Source organism: Anabrus simplex, chromosome 2 (assembly GCF_040414725.1).
Source record: "Anabrus simplex isolate iqAnaSimp1 chromosome 2, ASM4041472v1, whole genome shotgun sequence".
Lineage (NCBI taxonomy): Eukaryota > Metazoa > Arthropoda > Insecta > Orthoptera > Tettigoniidae > Anabrus > Anabrus simplex.
In genome coordinates, this window is record NC_090266.1 from 2636508 (window position 1) to 2658286 (window position 21779).

The 21779-nt window shown below is 42.2% G+C and overlaps 1 protein-coding gene across 1 annotated transcript in view; it reads left to right on the top strand.

The window, feature by feature from the left end:
* LOC136863901 (dynein beta chain, ciliary-like) overlaps positions 1-21779 on the top strand; it is a 5220903-nt gene that overhangs the window by 384465 nt on the left and 4814659 nt on the right. The window contains exon 7 of the mRNA XM_068226514.1: positions 664-875. Coding sequence (XP_068082615.1) covers positions 664-875 — 212 coding nt within the window. The remainder of the gene's footprint in view (positions 1-663; positions 876-21779) is intronic.

The following is a 21779-nucleotide window of genomic DNA, read 5'->3' on the forward strand; positions in this document are numbered from 1 at the left end:
GTGACTTAGTTATGCAGATATTAAAATGCATTTCATCCTTTCGGGCTTTAATTACTTTATATTCCAGTAACCTCACAGCATGGCTTAGCCTCTACTTCTGCGGGTTTTGCCCAGATAGGTCCTATGTAAATTTCGCTTTGGAGTGATTGTGTGTCACCTCATTCCATTGTGGTTTTCGGCCTTAGTAAATATAAGTTCTTTCTTTCTTTTTACCTTTCTTTCTTTCTTTCTTTACTTTTGTAGCCGTGTAGCTTGGACCATCTGTACCTGTTTATGATCAATCGGGTGACCATTTTTTCCAAGTGTAATTATCCATTATTGTGAATAAAGGAGGTCCTGTGTAAATAATCTATTGGTCCACTTGAAGGCGTCTTGTGAACTTTTGTAACTGAACTCCAGGCTTCGAGACCCAACATGTGAAATGTTCCAGAAGCTACGGCTTCGTTCTTGTGTGGTATTAATCTTACTTATGAAGTACTGTACAGGCTGGACTAACCCCAAATTAGTAACGACTGGTAAGGGTCAGAAAATACTTACTGTTAGTTTCTCATTATGTAAAACCAATATTCCGTTTGTAGGCATCAAGTGATTAATATTACAATAACTATTTGTAGATATGTGGAAGCTTGTAGAACCAATGTGAATGTCCATGCTTTGTTTCAGCGCTCAACGAAGCGGAAGATATAGTGGTGCATTTGAAACCACTTTTACATCACTTTGCAGCCTTGGAGAAAATAGACTTCTCTGAGTCCTGGAGTAACCTGCGGCCTCTCATCCATGTTGTATGCCTGATTTGGGCGAATTCGCGACACTACTGCCAATCCGCTAAAATCATCGTACTTCTGAGACAGATATGCAATCTGCTCATACTTCAGGTAATTACTGTATAATTACATTTCTGTTTAATGAACTACTTATTATGTACAAACGAATCGTTCATGATTTAATTACATAGTGATCCTTTACATCTCGAGCATGATGGTTTCGGAACTGAAGTCAGTTTTTCCCTATCACACCAGGCTTTATGCAAATTAAGAATGAAAATTAGATAAATATGCAACACGCGTACATGCAAGATTACAATTATCACATTATTATTTTCACCCATCTGAACACATAATAATATAAGGATATGTAGTGTGTATTGTGTTAATAGATCTGTAGCCAAATGGACCAAATTTACCACTCAGAAGCGTCATAACGTACTGAGAATGCTAATTCTACGGTTTCAATTTTACAATGTCTATACTTAGCATAAGAAACGTCTTCGCCTTGCTTTTCTTGTGTGAGGAGTAGTTGGGCCTTCTCTCTTGAATAACCAGCAGTAATCTGCCAGCATGTTTTTGTTCCATTTCCCTGGATATCTGCATTCCATTTCCTGTAGATCCTGATGGAATCTTTCTCCTTGCTCTTCACTCATCAATCCCAGAGAAATAGTCCACATGTGAATGTAACATGTGAGTAGAGGGGCTTGATAGTTGTGGATACTTTCTGCTGAGTCATCACTCGAGGTCAGTGACCCTTGCCAAGGTCATTGGCCCTATGACGTCAAGACCACGTGACCGTGATGTCAAGACCACGTACTCTTGTTAGTAAACAATTGACAGCTGTCATCTTGACGGACACTAACCTAACTTTTAAGGGCAACAGAATTTCGCTAACCTCAATGCTGCCATCTTGACTAGGCTAAATCTCACTGTTGCCACCATATGCACATGGTGGCGGGGAGTTTAAAATCCACGTGCTTTTGATAGGTGTCAGATCCTAACTACGTGGGCGCGGATTTTAAACAAGTGAACGTCACTAACCACAGTGCTGCGATCTTAACATGTCCAAACCTCACTTCTGCCACCTAGGGTGGCGGAAATTCAAAATGTGAGCAAGGCTAACCTCATAGACGGGAGTTAACTGCGAGCTGAGGCGCGCAAGAATGCAAGGCTAACCGCAGAGAATTTTAATGCTGTATTGAATTTGGGGGGGATGGTAAGGAGATAGTCCCCTTTTCCCAGTTCACCTCATAAAAAATAGGGGATGGGTGAGAGAGAGATGTGCTCTCTCTCTCTCTCTCTCCGTAGAGCTCTACAGCCGTAGATATGAGTCCTCTCCAAAAGAATATTGCCCCGGCTAAGGGACAAGGGCACTCCAACCTCTTACGAGACAAGCGAGTGAAACTGTAATTTAGAGTTGTATTTATACTTACGTTGAGCGGGTGGGAGGATGCATACATCAGCATGCAGTGTGCGCGCAATTAGAGGTGATTTTTGCGCATTCTGCTAAAGGAATATACAAACTCAACTCGAAATTTTCGACTGTCGATGCATGCACATCGACTGACGATTGTTGCGCACTCCGGTAAGAGAAAATAGAAACTCATCTCGAAACTTTCGATTGTCGATGCATGGACATTGACTGACAATAGTTGTGCACTCAGGTAAATGAAAATATAATCTCATTTTGAAACTTTTCGATTGTCGATGTGCATGCATCGATTAACAACAGTTGCGCTCGCTAGTAAAAGAGCATGTAAGCTCATCTCATATGCGAGCACACCTTAATGGGACTTAGCCGCACATCACAAGATTTTAACAGATATGTGGCGCGGAATTTGAAAAAAATAAGGCGTGTAAAATTGCATGAACCCTAAGCTTACTGCTGTTATCTTGAGAGGATTTAGCCACGTGCAGGCGCGGAATTCTGCATATAGCTGTAATGTAACCAAGTGCACTTGTTTTGCCACGGACTTTCAACAAGTGTACCGGGCTAACCTCACTGCTACCATCTTAAGAGGGCGAATCCTCATTGATGCCACCCAGGGGCGCAGAAATTAAAATCCATGTGCTTTTTGTTAGCTGTCAGGTGCTAACTACGTGGGCATGGATTTTAAATCATTAAACATAGCTAACTTCAATGCTGCCATCTTAACAGGTCCTAACCTCACTGTTGCCATCTTACACACGTGGAGGGCACATAATGTAAAATCCACGAGCTTTGGACAGCTATCAGGTCCTAACCACGTGCACTTGTGTTGCTGAGGATCTTAACATGTGAACATGGCAAATCGCACTGCTGCCATCTTAACAGACGCAAACCTCACTGCTGCAATCTTATGCGTGTATGGGGGCGCGGAAATTAAAATACGCATGCTTTTTGACAGCTGTCAAGTCCTTTGAGGATGTGGACTTGTTTTGAGCAACATCAACTTCAAGGGTGCAGTGAAGGAGCTGTGGTGATTCAACTTCCTAGCGTCAGCATCCGAGGTCATTAACTCCGGCGATGGACTCGAACACTTGACCGTGAGGTCACGACCACGTGCTATTGTTTGTAAACAAAGCCAGGTGCTTGGCCTCGTGTATTTTTGACAGTTGGGCATGTGTGGGATCTGGTTAATGCAGCACGGATGCAGTTTAAGGAAGCGGAGGTTGTTATCGGTGGAATACTGTGTAGGAGGGATACTGAATGGAAGGCGATTGGAGATTTAAATGAGACTATTGAGTGGGTATGTGGGAAACTGGGAGTGAGATTTCTAGATCTTAATGGGTGGGTAGGAGACAGGGATCTGCGCTCAGATGGCCTTCACTTAAACCGCAGTGGTACATATAAGTTAGGAAACTTGTTTAGAATGGTTATAGGCAGGTACATTCAGGGAAAAGGGGTGGCCTAGGGAGTGGTGTTAAGCGAGCAGGGACCTCGAAATCAAGTAGAGATGATGTGTTAGTGCTCAATTGTAGAAGCATTGTAAACAAAGGGGTCGAATTAAGTAATTTAATAGATATATAAATACCAGATTTTGTAATAGAAGTTGAATCATGGCTGAGAAATGATATAATGGATGCAGAAAAGTAGCATAATGCAGGGATTCTGGCGCCTCCTCCCGCGGGAAATTTGAATTCTGGCGGGAAATTTGAATTTTTGGCGGGAAATTTGCATTTTGGCGCGAGATTTGAATTTGTAAACAAATCTCACTGCTGCCATCTTGACGGGCCTAAACTTCAGTAGTGCCAACTTAACCTAACTAGCGCGAGGTAAACAAAGCCACGTGTTTTTTGACAGCCACGTGCTTTTTGACAGACAACAACGCATCGCTTACCTCAGTACTGCCATCTTGACGGGCCTAAACCTCAGTAGTACCAACTTAACCTAACTAGTGCGAGGTAAACAAAGCCACGTGCTTTTTGACAACCACGTGCTTTTTTGACAGCTGTCATCCGCCATCTTTAATCCAGAGAGAGCCGTGCTGCCCTCTTTATCGTAGTAGATGTAAATTCGTCACCTGTCATCGGCAGTGCTGCCATCTTGGCGGACCTAAACCTTAGTGCTACCAACTTAACCTCACTACCGCGAGATAAACACGTGCACGTGCAGCTGTCATCCGCCATCTTTAATCTATAGAGCACCGTGCTGCCCTCTTTAGCTACTTACCTTTGAAATGTGGTGGCGCATAATTTGAAAAATGCTTTTTGACAGCAGCCATCATTGAGCACCGTGCTGCCCTCTTTAGCTACTTACCTTTGAAATGTGGTGGCGGTAAATTCCACGTGCTTTACAAACCTATATGCTTTTCTGACAGCTGTCATCCGCCATCTTTAATCCAAAGAGAACAGTGCTGCAATCTTTAGTTGAAATGTGGTGGCGGCAAATTCCACGTGCTCATGTAAACAAATCCACGTGCATTTTTGACAGCTGTCATCCGCCATCTTTAATCTATAGAGCACAGTGCTGCCCTCTTTAGCTACTTACCTTTGAAATGTGGTGGCGGATAATTTGAAAAATGCCTTTTGACAGCAGCCATCTTTGAGCACCGTGCTGCCCCCTTTAGCTAGATACCTGTGGTGGCAGGCAATTCCACATGACAGCAGCCATCTTTAATCAAAAGAGCACCGTGCTGCCCTCTATGTGGTGGCGGCAAATTCTACATGCTCTTGTTTGGAAACAAACTCACGCGCTTTTTTGACAGCCGTCATCCGCCATCTTTAATCAACAGAGCACAGTGCTGCCCTCTTTACCTAGATACCTTTGAAATGTGGTGGCGGCAAATTCTACGTGCTCTTGTTTGGAAACAAAGCCATGTGCTTTTTTTTGACACCTGTCATCCGCCATCTTTAATCAACAGAGCACAGTGCTGCCCTCTTTAGCTACTTACCTTTGAAATGTGGTACGTCACAGCTGTCATCCGCAGTGCTGCCATCTTAACGGGCCTAAACCTTAGTGCTACCAACTTAACCTTACTAGCGCGAGATTTGAATCGGTAAACAAATCCACGTGCTTTTTTGACAGCTGTCATCCACCATCTTTAATCCATAGAACACAGTGGTGCCCTTTTTAGCTACTTACCTTTGAAATGTGGTGGCGGATAATTTGAAGAATGCCTTTTGATAGCAGCCATCCTTGAGCACCGTGCTGCCCTCTTTAGCTAGACACCTGTGGTGGCAGGCAATTCCACGTGACTGCAGCCATCCTTAATCAAGAGGGCACCGTGCTACCCTCTTCGTGGTGGTAGCAAATTCCACGTGCTTTACAAACTCACGTGCTTTTTTCTGACAGCTGTCATCCGCCATCCTGCATCACAAACCTCAGTGCTGCGCTCTTTAGCTAGTTACCTTTGAAATGTGGTGGCGGCAAATTTTATGTGCTCTTGTTTAGTAAACAAAGCCACGTGCTTTTTTTTGACAGCTGTCATCCACCATCTTTAATCAATAGAGCACTGTGCTGCTATCATGCAGGCAATTTCATCAGCTGTCATCCGCCATCTTTAATCCACAGAGCACCGTGCTGCTCTCTGTAGTAGCCGGCAATTTGAAAAGTTCTGTTAGCTGTCATCCACCATCTTTAATCAAGAGAGCACCGTGCTGCCATCTTTAGCTAGATACCTTTGAAATGTGGTGGCGGCAAATTGAAAAAATTCCACGTGCTCTTGTTTAGTAAACAAACTCACGCGCTTTTTGTCAGCTGTCATCCGCCAACATACATCGCAAACCTCAGTGCTACACTCTTTAGGTACATACCTTTGAAATATGGTGGCGGATAATTTAAAAAGGAAAATTCTACATCAGCCATCTGTCGACGCTAATTGCACAGGATGGTCGCTATACATGACTCCTTAAAGGTGCTTATGCAAGATGGCCGCTATACATAGGTTCTTATGAGATGCCCTTGGGATGCTTCCGCAAGATGGCGGTTATACAAGGCTCCTTATGAGACGCCCTAGGGAAGCTTGCGGAAGATGGCGGTTGCTCTTATGAGGCGGCTTAAGTGTCCTTGCACAAGATGGCTAGAGATGCCCTAAAGATGCTTGCGCAAGATGGCGGACGCAAGATGGTGGCTATACACGACTCCTTATGAGACGCCTTAAGGGTGCTTGCGCAAGATGGCTGCTGCTCTTATGAAGAAAGCTAGCTTAGAGGCTAACGTGTCATGCTAGTTCGATTCATTAAATTTGGGGCTTAAATGCATAATGTAAAATATCTCGAAAACGGCGCATCGTAGAGCAAACCGGACACAATTTTTCTACCCAATACCTCGGTTCGCAGTATGGGGAGCAAGAAAAACATAGTCTAATGATGAGATCAACGGTTTGGTTCTAACTTAGGCCCTTTGGCATTAGCTCTGTTTCAGCTCGTAATGAACCATGTCTTCGTAACATGATCAGGTGTAGCTATGGTAGAGAATATGACGTACCGTGCAGGTTCGATTCATTACATTTGGGGCTTAAATGCAAAATGTTAAATATCTCGAAAACGGACAAAATTTTTCTACCTGATACCTAGGTTTGCAGTATCAGGAACAACAAAAAACATAGTCTAATGATGAGATCGACGGTTCGATTCCTACTTAGGCCCTTTGGCATTGGCAGCTATCTATTTCTACAAGATGGCGGCTATACATAGCTTCTTATGAGACAGCTTAAGAGCGCTCGCACAAGATGACTGCTGCTCGTATGAGACGCCCTAGGGGTGCTTGCGGGAGGTAGCAGCGACAAGACGATGACTATACACAGCTGCTTATGATACGGCCTAGAGGTGCTTACACAAGATGGTGGCTGCTCTGATGAAGAAAGCTAGCTTTGCATCGTGCAGGTATTTTTACAGCACTAAACCTCATACCTTTGAAATATGGTGGCGGGTAATTTGAAAAATTCGACGTGCTTTTTCATAAGCTGTTAAGGCCTCCTCTTTTGTCAAGGCATAGCTCTATCGAACAAGTTTAAACCTGCATCGGAATAGCTAGAGTAAGCACGTGCTGCACTGATGACGTCATTAAGCATGTTTAGACTTGCAAATCACAGAAGAAACGTAACAAGGCTGGAATCGAAAACTGCACTCTATGCCGTTAACTTTATCATGTGATCGGAACATTGATTGAAGTGTTTAGAACACTAAATAAGTAGAACCGAACACTGTACTCGATGCAACATGTGTTTAGAACATGTCAGGGGATACCTTTGTTCTAAGAATATTAGTTTACCGCACATTCCTTATAGGGCTAATAGGCTAAAGGGCTAATGGGCTAATGGGCAAAAGGGCTAAAGGGCTAAAGGGCTAAAGGAGCAACAACCTCATCGATCGCTATCAGCAAGAACGCTTGTACTTTTTTAAGTGTAGAAAATTAATCTTTATTTGTAAATGGTTTCATGTTCAGAAGAAGGAATGGAACCTAGGGGTTACGTCTTACCTAATAAAATCCCCGAGGTGCGATGAGTTACGTTTTTCGAACTAGTGTTTGGAACACTGCACTTTTCAAGATGATAGCAGAGAGTTTAGCAATGTTCTGTTGTTGGATTTTAAATTCCGCGCTATAACATGCATAAGGTGGCAGCCTTGAGGTTTACCGCCGTAAAGATGGCAGCAGTGAGGTTAGGGACGCTCTATTGTCGTTCAATGTGAGCTTAGGGTTCGTCAAGAAGACAGCTGTCAAAAAAGCACGTGACTAGGTTTACCAAACAAGAGCACGTGGTCGTGACGTCACGGTCAAGTAATCAATCCTTAGCTCGACGTCGTTAAGAGCAGCATTAGGATTAGCTATGCTTAAAAGTCTTGGGAACAGAGCAGCAGTAGGAATTGCCATGTTTCAAAGCGTGTACACATCACCTATCGATTTTACATGCATCGACCATCGAACTAAACTTCTTCCGCTAGATAGTGCTGCTATCTTAGCATAACCTGTACGCATGACCTTAAAGTACAAAGAATAGCCATGTTTCAAGGTGTGTACACATTACTTATTGATTTTGCATGCATCAAATATCGTACTAAATTTCTTCCGCTAGATTGTGCTGCTATCTTAGCATAACCTATACCCATGAACTTAAAGTACAATGAATAGTCATGTTTCAAAGCATGTACGCATCAACTATCGATTTTGCATGTATCGACTCTCGTACAAAACTTCTTCAGGTAGATTGTGCTGCTATCTTAGCATAACTAAGACGCATGAACTTAAAGTACAAAGAATAGCTATGTTTCAAAGCGTGTACACATCACCTATCGATTTTGCATTCATCGACTCTCGTACAAAACTTCTTACGCTAGACTGTGCTGCTATCTTAGCCTAACCTATACGCATGAACTTAAAGTACGAAGAATAACCATGTTTTAAAGCGCGTACACGTCACCTATCGATTTTGCATGCATCATATATTGTACTAAACTTCTTCCGCTAGGTGGTGCTGCTATCTTAGCATAACCTGTACGCATGAACTTAAAGTACAAAGAATAGCCTTGTTTCAAAGCGTGTACACATTACCTAATGATTTTGCATGAAACGACTATCATACTAAACTTTTTCCACTAGATTGTGCTAAAATCGTGTAAGTGTGCTGCTACCTTAGCAAAACCTATCGATTTTACATGCATCGACTATCGTACTAGATTTCTTCCTCTAGAGCATGTAGCAATCGCTTTTGTGTATCCCTAACCCATGTGCACGAACTTAAAGCACAAAGAAGAGCTATGTTCTAAAGCGTGTACACATCACCCACCGATAATGTATGCATCGAATATTGTACTAAACTTCTCCTGCCAGAGCGTACGACTATCGCTTGTGTGTGCACGAACTTAAAACATAAAGGATAGCAATGTATAAAAATCTTGTAAACAAAGCAGCAGCATTAAGTATAGCCAAGTTTAAATGCGTGTACACATCATGTATCTAAGATGCACGCAGTACTAAACATATTCCATTAGAACGTACAAAGTTCGCATGTGTTTGTGCTGCTATCTTAGCATAGCCTATGTGCATGAACTTAAAACATAAATAATAGTTATGTGTAAAAAATCTTGTGAACATAGCAGAATGTTTACTACGTAGGTGTAGACATTGAACTTTGCATGCTGAGGCAGCATACTACGTGACCGTGACGTCACGACCACGTGCTCTTGTTTGGTATACATAGTCACGTGCTTTTTTTGACAGCTGTCTCCTTGACGAACCCTAACCTCACATTGAAGGACAATAGGGCGTCCCTAACCTCACTGCTGCCATCGTTACGGCGGTAAACCTCAAGGCTGCCACCTTATGCATGTTATAGCGCGGAATTTAAAATCCAACAACGGAACATTGATAACCTCACTCTTGTCATCTTTACGGCAATAAACCTCAAGGCTGCCACCTTATGCATGTTGTAGCGCGGAATTTATAATCCAACAACAGAACATTGCTAAACTCTCTGCTATCATCTTGAAAAGTGCAGTGTTCCAAACACTAGTTCGAAAAACGTAACTCATCGCACCTCGGGGATTTTATTAGGTAAGACGTAACCCCTAGGTTCCATTCCTTGTACTGAACATGAAACCATTTACAAATAAAGATTAATTTTCTACACTTAACAAAGTACAAGCGTTCTTGCTGATAGCGATCGATGAGGTTGTTGCTCCTTTAGCCCTTTAGTCCATTAGCCCTTTAGCCCTATTGCCCATTAGCCCATTAGACCTTTAGCCTATTAGCCCTATAAGGAATGTGCGGTAAACTAATATTCTTAGAACAAAGGTATCCCCTGACATCTTCTAAACACATGTTGTATCGAGTACAGTGTTCGGTTCTACTTATTTAGTGTTCTAAACACTTCAATCAATGTTCCGATCACATGATAAAGTTAACGGCATAGAGTGCAGTTTTCGATTCCAACCTTGTTACGTTTCTTTTGTGATTTGCAAGTCTAAACATGCTTAATGACGTCATTACTTCAGCACGTGCTTACTCTAGCTATTCCGATGCAGGGTTAAACTTGTTCGATAGAGCTATGCCTTGACATAAGAGGAGGCCTTAACAGCTTATGAAAAAGCACGTCGAATTTTTCAAATTACCCGTCACCACATTTCAAAGGTATGAGGTTTAGTGCTGTAAAAATACCTGCACGATGCAAAGCTAGCTTTCTTCATCAGAGCAGCCACCATCTTGTGTAAGCACCTCTAGGCCGTATCATAAGCAGCTGTGTATAGTCATCGTCTTGTCGCTGCTACCTCCCGCAAGCATCCCTAGGGCGTCTTATAAGAGCAGCAGTCATCTTGTGCGAGCGCTCTTAAGCTGTCTCATAAGAAGCTATGTATAGCCGCCATCTTGTAGAAATAGATAGCTGCCAATGCCAAAGGGCCTAAATAGGAATCGAACCGTCGATCTCATCATTAGACTGTGTTTTGTTCTTGTTCCTGGTACTGCAAACCTAGGTATTAGGTAGAAAAATTTTGTCCGTTTTCGAGATATTTAACATTTTGCATTTAAGCCCCAAATGTAATGAATCGAACCTGCACGGTACGTTATACTCTCTACCACAGCTAGACCTGATCATGTTACGAAGACTTGCTTCATTACGAGCTGAAACAGAGCTAATGCCAAAGGGCCTAAGTTAGAACCGAACCGTTGATCTCATCATTGGACTATGTTTTTCTTGCCCCCATACTGCGAACCGAGGTATTGGGTAGAAACATTTTTGTCCGTTTTGCTCTACGATGCGCCGTTTTCGAGATATTTAACATTATGCATTTAAGCCCCAAATTTAATGAATCGAACTAGCACGACACGTTAGCCTCTAAGCTAGCTTTCTTCATAAGAGCAGCAGCCATCTTGCGCAAGCACCCTTAAGGCGTCTCATAAGGAGTCGTGTATAGCCACCATCTTGCGTCCGCCATCTTGCGCAAGCATCTTTAGGGCATCTCTAGCCATCTTGTGCAAGGACCCTTAAGCTGCCTCATAAGAGCAACCGCCATCTTCCGCAAGCATCTCTAGGGCGTCTCATAAGGAGCCTTGTATAACCGCCATCTTGCGCAAGCATCCCAAGGGCATCTCATAAGAACCTATATATAGCGGCCATCTTGCATAAGCACCTTTAAGGAGCCATGTAGAGCCACCATCTTGTGCAATTAGCGTCGACAGATGGCTGATGTAGAATTTTCCTTTTTAAATTATCCGCCACCATATTTCAAAGGTATGTACCTAAAGAGTGTAGCACTGAGGTTTGCGATGTAAGTTGGCGGATGACAGCTGACAAAAAGCGCGTGAGTTTGTTTAGTAAACAAGAGCACGTGGAATTTTTCAATTTGCCGCCACCACATTTCAAAGGTATCTAGCTAAAGATGGCAGCACGGTGCTCTCTTGATTAAAGATGGTGGATGACAGCTAACAGAACTTTTCAAATTGCCCGCTACTACAGAGAGCAGCACGGTGCTCTGTGGATTAAAGATGGAGGATGACAGCTGATGAAATTGCCTGCATGATAGCAGCACAGTGCTCTATTGATTAAGGATGGTGGATGACAGCTGTCATTAAAAGCACGCGGCTTTGTTTACTAAACAAGAGCACATAGAATTTGCCGCCACCACATTTCAAAGGTATTTATCTAAAGATGGCAGCACGGCGCTCTCTTGATTAAAGATGGCGGATGACAGCTAACAGAACTTTTCAAATTGCCTGCTACTACATAGAGTGCAGCACGGTGCTCTGTAGATTAAAGATGGCGGATGACAGCTGACGAAATTGCCCGCATGATAGCAGCACAGTGCTCTATTGATTAAAGATGGTGGATGACAGCTGTCAAAAAATGCACGTGTCTTTGTTTACTAAACAAGAGCACATAGAATTTGCCGCCTCCACATTTCAAAGGTAACTAGCTAAGGAGCGCAGCGCTGAGGTTTGTGATGCAAGATGGCGGGTGACAGCTGTCAGAAAAAAGCACGTGAGTTTGTAAAGCACGTGGAATTTGCTACCACCACAAAGAGGGTAGCACGGTGCCTCTTGAATAAAGATGGCTGCTGTCATGTGGAATTGCCTGCCACCACAGGTATCTAGCTAAAGAGGGCAGCACGGTGCTCAAAGATGGCTGCTATCAAAAGGCATTTTTCAAATTATCCGCCACCACATTTCAAAGGTAAGTAGCTAAAGAGGGCACCACTGTGCTCTATGGATTAAAGATGGTGGATGACAGCTGTCAAAAAAACACGTGGATTTGTTTACCGATTCAAATCTCGCGCTAGTAAGGTTAAATTGGTAGCACTAAGGTTTAGGCCCTTTAAGATGGCAGAACTGCGGATGACAGCTGTGACGTACCACATTTCAAAGGTAAGTAGCTAAAGAGGGCAGCACTGTGCTCTGTTGATTAAAGATGGCGGATGACAGGTGTCAAAAAAAGCACATGGCTTTGTTTCCAAACAAGAGCACGTAGAATTTGCCGCCACCACATTTCAAAGGTATCTAGCTAAAGAGGGCAGCACTGTGCTCTGTTGATTAAAGATGGCGGATGACGGCTGTCAAAAAAGCGCGTGAGTTTGTTTCCAAACAAGAGCATGTAGAATTTGCCGCCACCACATAGAGGGCAGCACGGTGCTCTTTTGATTAAAGATGGCTGCTGTCATGTGGAATTGCCTGCCACCACAGGTATCTAGCTAAAGAGGGCAGCACGGTGCTCAAAGATGGCTGTTGTCAAAAAGCATTTTTTAAATTATCCGCCACCACATTTCAAAGGTAAGTATTTAAAGAGGGCAGCACTGTGCTCTATATATTAAAGATGGCGGATGACAGCTGTCAAAAAAGCATGTGGATTTGTTTACAAGAGCACGTGGAATTTGCCGCCACCACATTTCAACTAATGATTGCAGCACTGTTCTCCCTGGATTAAAGATGGCGGATGACAGCTGTCAGAAAAGCATATAGGTTTGTAAAGCACGTGGAATTTACCGCCACCACATTTCAAAGGTAAGTAGCTAAAGAGGGCAGCACGGTGCTCAAAGATGGCTGCTGTAAAAAAGCATTTTTCAAATTATCCGCCACCACATTTCAAAGGTATGTAGCTAAAGAGGGCAGCACGGTGCTCTATAGATTAAAGATGGCGGATGACAGCTGCATGTGGATTTGTTTATCTCGCGGTAGTGAGGTTAAATTGGTATCACTAAGGTTTGGGTCCGCCAAGATGGCAGCACTGCCGATGACAGGTGACGAATTTACATCTACTACGATAAAGAGGGCAGCACGGTGCTCTCTGGATTAAAGATGGCGGATGACAGCTGTCAAAAAAGCACGTGGTTGTCAAAAAGCACGTGGCTTTGTTTACCTCGCACTAGTTAGGTTAAGTTGGTACTACTGAGTTTTAGGCCCGTCAAGATGGCAGTACTGAGGTTAGCGATGCGTTGTTGTCAGTCAAAAAGCACGTGGCTGTCAAAAAACACGTGGCTTTGTTTACCTCGCCCTAGTTAGGTTAAGTTGGCACTACTGAGGTTTAGGCCCGTCAGGATGGCAGCAGTGAGGTTAGCGATGCGTTGTTGTCGATGACAGCTGTAAAGAAGCACGTGGCTTTGTTTACAAATTCAAATCTCGCGCCAAAATTCAAATTTCCCGCCAAAAATTCAAATTTCCCGCCAGAATTGAAATTTCCCGCGGGAGGAGGCGCCAGAATCCCTGCATTATACTACTCAGAAATTTTCTCACGGAACTGGAGTGTGTCTCGTAGAGATAGGATAGGAATGTTAGTATGGGGAGTATTCATTCTGGTGAAAGAAGAATTTTTATGCTACGAAAACTTAAGGATGAAAAACATGAAATTCTGGGTGTAGGGCTCATCTCTAAAGATAATAGGCAACGTGATGATTTTGGAGTGTACAGATATGGAAAGGGTAGCGCTGACGCTGATTCAGAGTTATTGGTAAGATAGTCAGCTATGTGGGAAACGATAAGGAAAGGAACGTGATTGTAGCGGGTGATCTCAATTTACCAAATGTCAACAGGGAAGTTAATGCGAACGACAGGTAGCATGAAAGACAAATGGCAAATAAGTTAATATGGGAAGGGCAGCTGATTCAGAAAGTGATGGAAGCAACTAGAGGGAAGTATATTTTGGATGTGGTGCTGATAAAACCAGATGAGCTCTATAGAGAAACCGAGGTAGTAGATGGTATTAGTTATCACGAAATTGTTCAAATACAAAACCATATAATCAATATTGATCTGCATTTAGGGCAGTTCCCCAGGAGGCAGATTCCCTATCTGTTGTTTTCCTAGCCCTTTCCTAAATGATTTCAAAGAAATTGGAAATTTATTGAACGTCTCCCTTGGTAAGTTATTCCAATCCCTAACTCCCCTTCCTGTAAATGATTATTTGCCCCTTTTTAGTCGTAGTTCAAAATAAATCTGAAAGAATGGAAGGTATTAAATTACGACTATTAGGCAGTACCATATGGCTGATAAAACAGGCATGAGGTAGTTTTAAAAAAGTAAGTATGATCGCTTAGAAATGGTAAACAAAAATGTAAACAGACTCTGGGATGGGTTTAAAGCAATTGTTGAGGAATGTGAAAAAAGGTTTGTACCTTTAAAGGCGGTAAGGAATAACAGAGAACTAAAGAGACTAAGAAGGATGTGCAGGTTGGAATGAAATAGAGTTAGAAATGGTTATGGATGTAAGGAGAAATTGAAGGAACTTACTATGAAATTGAATCTAGCAAAGAAGTCAGCTAAGGATAATATGATGGCAAGCATAATTGGTGGTCATAAAAAATTTTAGTGGAAAATGGAAAAGTACGCATAGGTACATTAAGGTACAAACAGGTTCAAAGAAGGACATTCCAGGAATCATTAATGAACGAGGGGAGTGTGTATGCAAGGAACTTCCAAAGGCAGAATTATTAAGTCAGCAGTATGTAAAGATTGTTGGTTACAAGGATAATGTCCAGATAGCGGATATGAGGAATTCTAAAGAAGTATTAATATTTACCTATGATAACAATGACATTTACAGTAAGATGCAAAAGTTGGAAACTAGAAGAACAGCTGGAATTGATAAGATTTCTGGGGAAGTAATAAAGGCAAAGGGTTGTGATATAATACCATACCTGGAACACTTATTTGATTATTGTTTGGTTGAAGGAGCTATACCAAATGAATGGAGAGTTGCTGTAGTAGCCCCTGTGTATAAAGGAAAGGGTGATAGACATAAAGCTGAAAATTACAGGCCAGTCAGTTTGACATGCATTGCATAAGCTTTGGGAAAGCATTCTTCCTGATTATATAAGACATGTTTGCGAAATTAATAACTGGTTTGACAGAAGGCAGTTTGGGTTTAGGAAAGGTCTTCCACTGAAGCTCAGCTAGTCGGATTTCAGCAAGATACAGCAGATATAACCTGGATTCAGGAGTCCAAACGGGCTGTATTGCGATTGACCTATCTAAGGCATTTGATATGGTAGATCATGAAGGCTATTGGAAAAAATGAGTGCTATTGGACTAGAAAAAAGAGTGACTGAATGGGTGGCTATATTTCTAGAAAATGGAACTCAGGGAATTAGAGAAAGCGAAGCTTTATCTGAACCTGTAATAATTAAGAGGGAATTCCTCAAGGCAGTATTATTGGACCTTTATGTTTTCTTATATATATCAATGATATGTGTAAAGAAGTGGAATCAGGGATAAGGATGGTTACAGATGATGTTATTTTGTACAGAGTAATAAATAAGTTACAAGGTTGTGAGAGGCTTCAGAGTGACCTCGATAGTGTTGTGAGATGAACGGTGGGCAATGGTGTGATGATAAACGGGGTTAAAAGTCAGGTTGTGAATTTCACAAATAAGAAAAGTCCTCTAAGTTCTAATTACTGTGTTGATAGGGTTAACGTTCCTCCTGGCGATCATTGTAAGTACCTAGGTGTTAATATAAGAAAATACCTTCGTTGGGGTAATCACATAAATATGATTGTTAATAAAGGGTACAGATCTCTGCACATGCGTATGACAGTATTGAGATTTTGTAGTGAGGATGTAAAGTAGAGGGCATATAAGTCTCTAGTAAGACCTCAACTAGAGTATGGTTCCTGTGTATGGGACCCTCACCAGGATTACTTGATTCAAGAAGTCGAAAAAATCCAGAGAAAAGCAGCTCGATTTTTCTGGGTGATTTCCGACACAAGAGTGGCGTTACAGAAATGTTGCAAAGTTGGACTGGGAAGACTTGGGGAGAATGGAGACGACCTTCTCGATTAAGTGGTATGTTCCGAGCTGTCAGTGAAGAGACGGCGTGGGAGGACATAAGTAGACGAAAAAATTAAGTATTGTTTTTAAAAGTAGGAAAGATCACAATATGAAGATAAAGTGGGAATTCAAGAGAACAAATTGGGGCATTATAGGAAGGGGAGTTAGGGATTGGAAAAACTTACCAAGGGAAATGTTCAAAAATTTTCCTATTTCTTTGAAATCTCTTAAGAAAAATGTAGGAAAACAACAGATAGGGAATCCGTCACCTGGGCGACTGACCTAAATGAAGTTCAGTAATTGTGATTGATTGATTGATTGATTGCTTGATTGATTGATAGATTGATTGATTGATTGATTGATTGATTGATTGATTGATTGATTGATTGATTGATTGATTGATTGATTGATTGATTGATTGATTGATTGATTGATTGATTTAGCTCTTGGAACAGCCAAACTCTCGCTAGCGCATCCAACATTGGAATTCTATATTTTTGCCAAGTGCGTTTGTTATCATGTATAGTCTGCAAATTGAAGAGGGAATAAAGCCTTCCCTTCTCCTTACAGCATCCTCCTCCTCCTCCTACCGCTCCCTCCTCAATCGAAAAGGATGTGTGAAATCGTATGTGTTACAAGAACAAGAGGACAACGCTACTCGGTGCTTTCCAGTTCTTCGTAACAGGTTTGAATCTGCACATTTTCTGTCTTGTCTAATAGTGACGTAAAGCTTTATCGATTGGGTAGGGCATCTGTAAGTAAAACTGTGAGGCGGATGTGAAACGTAGCTTGTCCAGAAGTGGAAGCTTGCATGAAAACTATAAAGGGAAGGATCTTGTCGAGAAGGGCATCTTGCATTGAATTATAGTCATTAGCCCCGCTCCAAGATAATAATATTCAAAACAAGTCCACATGCTCAAAGGACCCGACAGCTGTCAAAAAGCACGCGGATTTTAAATTCCACTACCCCGTACATGCATAAGATGGCGGCAGTGAGGTTTGCGTCTGTTACGATGGCAGCAGTGAGGGTAGCAATGTTCATTTGTTTAAACTCCTCAGCAAAAGAAATGAACGTGGTTAGGATCTGACAGCTGTCAAAAAGCACGTGGATTTTAAATTCGCCGCCCTCTACGTGGGTAAGGGGGAAACAGAGACCTCTTAAAATGGCAGCAGTGAGGTTAGCCATGTGTACTTGTTTAAAATCCACGCCCAGCTGTAAGAAAACCCACGGATATTAAATTCCTTTCCCTTATGTGGCATCAATGTGGTTTCGCCATATTAAGTTGGTAGCAGTGAGGTTAGCCATGCTCACTTGTTTAAACTCCATGGCAAAACAAGTGCACGTGGTTACGATATAACAGCTGTCAAAAGCACATGCCCTATTCAACATTCCGCGCCTGCACGTGGCTAAATCCTCTCAAGATAACAGCAGTGTAGTTAGGGTTCATTGAAATTTCCACGACTGCACATGGCTAAGTTCCGTTGAGATAACATCAGTAAAGACAGTGTCGTTTTATTTTTCAATATTCCGTGCCACATATCTGTTAAAAGCATGTGATGTGCGTCTAAGTCCCATTAAAATGCGCACGCGTATCAGATGAGCTTACATTCCCTTTTACTATAGTGCACAACTATTGTTAATCGATGCATGCACATCGACAATCGAAAAGTTTCAAAATGAGCTTATATTTTCATTTACCAGAGTGCGCAACATTTGTCCGTCTATGTGCATGCGTTGACAATTGCAAATTTTGAGGTTAGTTTGTATATTCCTTTAGAAGAGTGCGCAAGAATCGCCTCATAATGCGCGCGCATTGCATGCTGATGTATGCATCCTCCCACCCGCTCAACGTTGTTATAAATACAACTGCAAGTTGCAGTTTCACTCGCTTGCCTCGTAAGAGGCGGGAGTGCCCTTGTATCTTAGCCGGGCAATTTTTTTTGTAGAGCACTCTTCTCTACAGCGGTAGAGCTCTAGGGAGAGAGAATGAGCACATCTCTCACTCACCCATCTCCTATTTTTCGTAAGGGGAGCTGGGAGAAGAGGACTACCTCTCTACCCTCTCCCCGAATTCAATATAGCATAAAAATTCTCTGAGGTTAGCCTTGCACTCTTGCACGCCTCAGCTCGCGGTTAATTCCCGTCTGTGATGTTAGCCTTGCTCACTTTTTGCAAATAACGCGACACTAGGTGGCAGCATTGAAGTTTGGACATGTTAAGATTGCATCACTGAGATTAGCGACGTTCACTTTTTTAAAATCCGCGCTCACGTAATTAGGATCTGACAGCTGTCAAATGCACGTGGATTTTAGATTGCCCACCACCATGTGCATACGGTTACAACAGTGCGGTTTAGCCCCGTCAAGATGGCAGCAGCGAGGTTAGCGATGCTCTGTTGCCCTTAAAGGTATGGTTAGAGTCCGTCAAGATGACAGCTGTCACCTTGACAGCTGTCAAACAACACATGGATTCGTTTACAAACAAACGTACGTGGCCGTGACTTCACGGTGACGTTGTCATTACGTCATACGTTCAATGACCTCTGGTGCTGACTCAGCAGAAATATGCTGACGCTTGTATCCAGAACTGTCACAGCTCCTCTACTCATGTGCACTTTCAAGCTCAATTTGCAGCCTAGATCTTGGAACAAAACAAGCCTCTATCCACCACTTGTTTGTAGCCTGAATCCTTTGTGTTTCCAAGGAAGTTTTTGGCCATATTCTGGAATGTTGTCTTTGCTGTTTCCACTGCAACGCACACAAAGTCTTCAAAATTAGCACCAGAAAGAAGTTTTACGATACCTGGACCTATGAATTACCCTCCCCGATTTTGGAATTACTGATGCCTGGGGATCGATGACACAGGTACTGAAAGCATTCACCTTCGGTGTTTAGGACCTTAAGGAATTGCCTCATAAGCCCTAGTTTGATATGAAGCGGAGGTAACCGTATGTTGCTCTTGTGAACCAGAGTTTCTTGTTTTATATTTTTCGACCCTACAATCCATTATCCACGTAGCTTTTCTTTTTGTGTCCAGTGATGTAACCTTGCTCGACTGTCCCATTCACACAGAAAGCAGGGGTGCTTTGTGTAACCTCCTTGTAAACTTAATAGAATACCTAGCACTTTGAAATCACCACACACTTTCCACTTGTGTTCCTGGTACTTCAGTTTACAGAACAGGATTTCGAGATTTCCATATGTTTCCCGCATAATAAATAAATGAACAACGGGAATGGATGTAAGTCTGTTTTCATTGTGAAGAAGGACGCACTTTTAAATTCGCTCTGGAAGCGTCGATGAAAAGTCTCTAATCAATAGGTTCATAAGGTGGTGCTCGTAGTTTTAAGATAATCACCGCAATGTTGTTGCAGTAAACGAAGGCTGCAAATACTTGTTCGCGATGTTTGTACCAATAGTACGTCGTCCCTGGTGCCAACATGTTAATTTCCCGAAGTCTAGACCCGAATAACTCGGGGGATTCCTCTGTAAGGCCAAGGTCTCGAACGAAGTCACTTATTGCAATTTGCTCGAACAGTCTCGGTTCTTTTTCAACACATTCAGGGGAGAAATCAGAGTCAGAGTTAGTGTCCGCCATTTCCACGTCAGATTCAGAAGAGGGATAATACTGCAAATATTCTGGACGCTGTGGTACTGGTGTATCAGGGCCATGAGGAACGGGTAAAATTGCAGATCGAATATTGCTTGGATACGCAATGTTACTTTTGTTGCTGCTGTTAAATCCGTTCATATTCACAGAACATTGTTAAGACCTTAAGGAATTGCACCATAAGCCCTAGTTTGATATGAAGCGGAGATAACCGTATTATGCTCTTGTGAACCAGAGTTTCTTGTTTTATATTTTTCGACCCAACAATCCATTGTCCACGTAGCCTTTATTTTTGAGTCCAGTGATGTAACCTTGCTCGATTGAGTACTGTGGTCTGGGGTTTCTCGCCACACCATTGGAATACCGAATGGCAACGCAGTTCGCTTACTGTTCACTCCTTGCTGTAACTGCTCTATACAGGTTCTACAAGCCTTAAGTGGTGCCCACGGCTTGTCTTGGTCTCCAAGTTTCAAGCCAAAGTTGGTGTAGTAGGCCCTTCTCACGAACTCCGTTATATTGCTCCGCTGTCTCATCGGCACATACATAGCAGAATATATCGGGATTGCCCTTGCAGCCACGTCGTGCCATGTTGAAAGGTGTAAGCTCAATAAAATTATTAATACAGTACGTCACTCACATAAAGGACGCTTATGAAGAAAAAAATCTCTTTTCACTTGCAAGCGAAACACAACTCAGACTGTCGCACAACGAGAGGATGCCGTCTATGTTGTACTCTACACTCTAGAGGACTACGAAATGGCTGGAGGACGTCGAATTAATAAAATAAGCTAATCAAAGAAAATGGAAATCTAAATTAAAGCAACAGTCTTCCTAACAACGGACGATGTGCACTAATGTACGTGATGAAATAAACGTGATTAGGATTTTTGAGAAAATGTGATGTTATGAGGAAAAATTAACATCGAATCCTGATTCAGGATGCCTAATTCTTCCTAAAAAGCAATACGGAATGGCGGCAATGAATCCGTCGCAAGACAGTGTTATTATAAGACTTTCAGTGTACACTTTGTGTAAGAATGTTATAATAAGACATTTAAGCAGAATTGCTGTTTCAAAACCATACGATTATATTATCAGGTAATTGCTGACTTTATCGTACCATGCTGTGTATGAGAGTGTACTCTAGATAAATCGGTTGCTGTTTATACCTACTACCCATTATTGGCCTCAGGCGCTATAGTTTTCTGAATGACTACATAATGCTCCTTTATTTAAGATGACTCAGTGGCAGCACAATTTTCAGAAGGTATTATAGCTCCAAATACTGATATGAATTCAAATCATTACCGATTATTTTAATTTTTTGAAAATAGCAGAGCCTGCGAATTTGTCCTCTCCATGTTTTTCGGCTATTTAGTGGCTTCTTTTTAAACTGACTACTGTTTTTGCGTCCAGACAGATCATTTAGAAGCCAGTCCAGTGAGGCTCAATTTCTAGTATTCCGGTAAGATGCAGCAAATATATAGACTAAGGAGGTCAAATGGACTATATTGCTATTGATCTATTCAGGGCTCTTGATAGGGTACATCACTACTGAGGAAAATGAGGGCTATTGGACACTATTTCTAGAAAATATAACTCAGAGAATTGCGGTACGGGAAACATTGTCTGATCCTGGACCTTAATATTCTCTTATATACGGCAAATAAGACAATGTTGTGCGACGTGGCATGGTGGTAAAACGGGATGAATACGTATTCTTTGTTTTA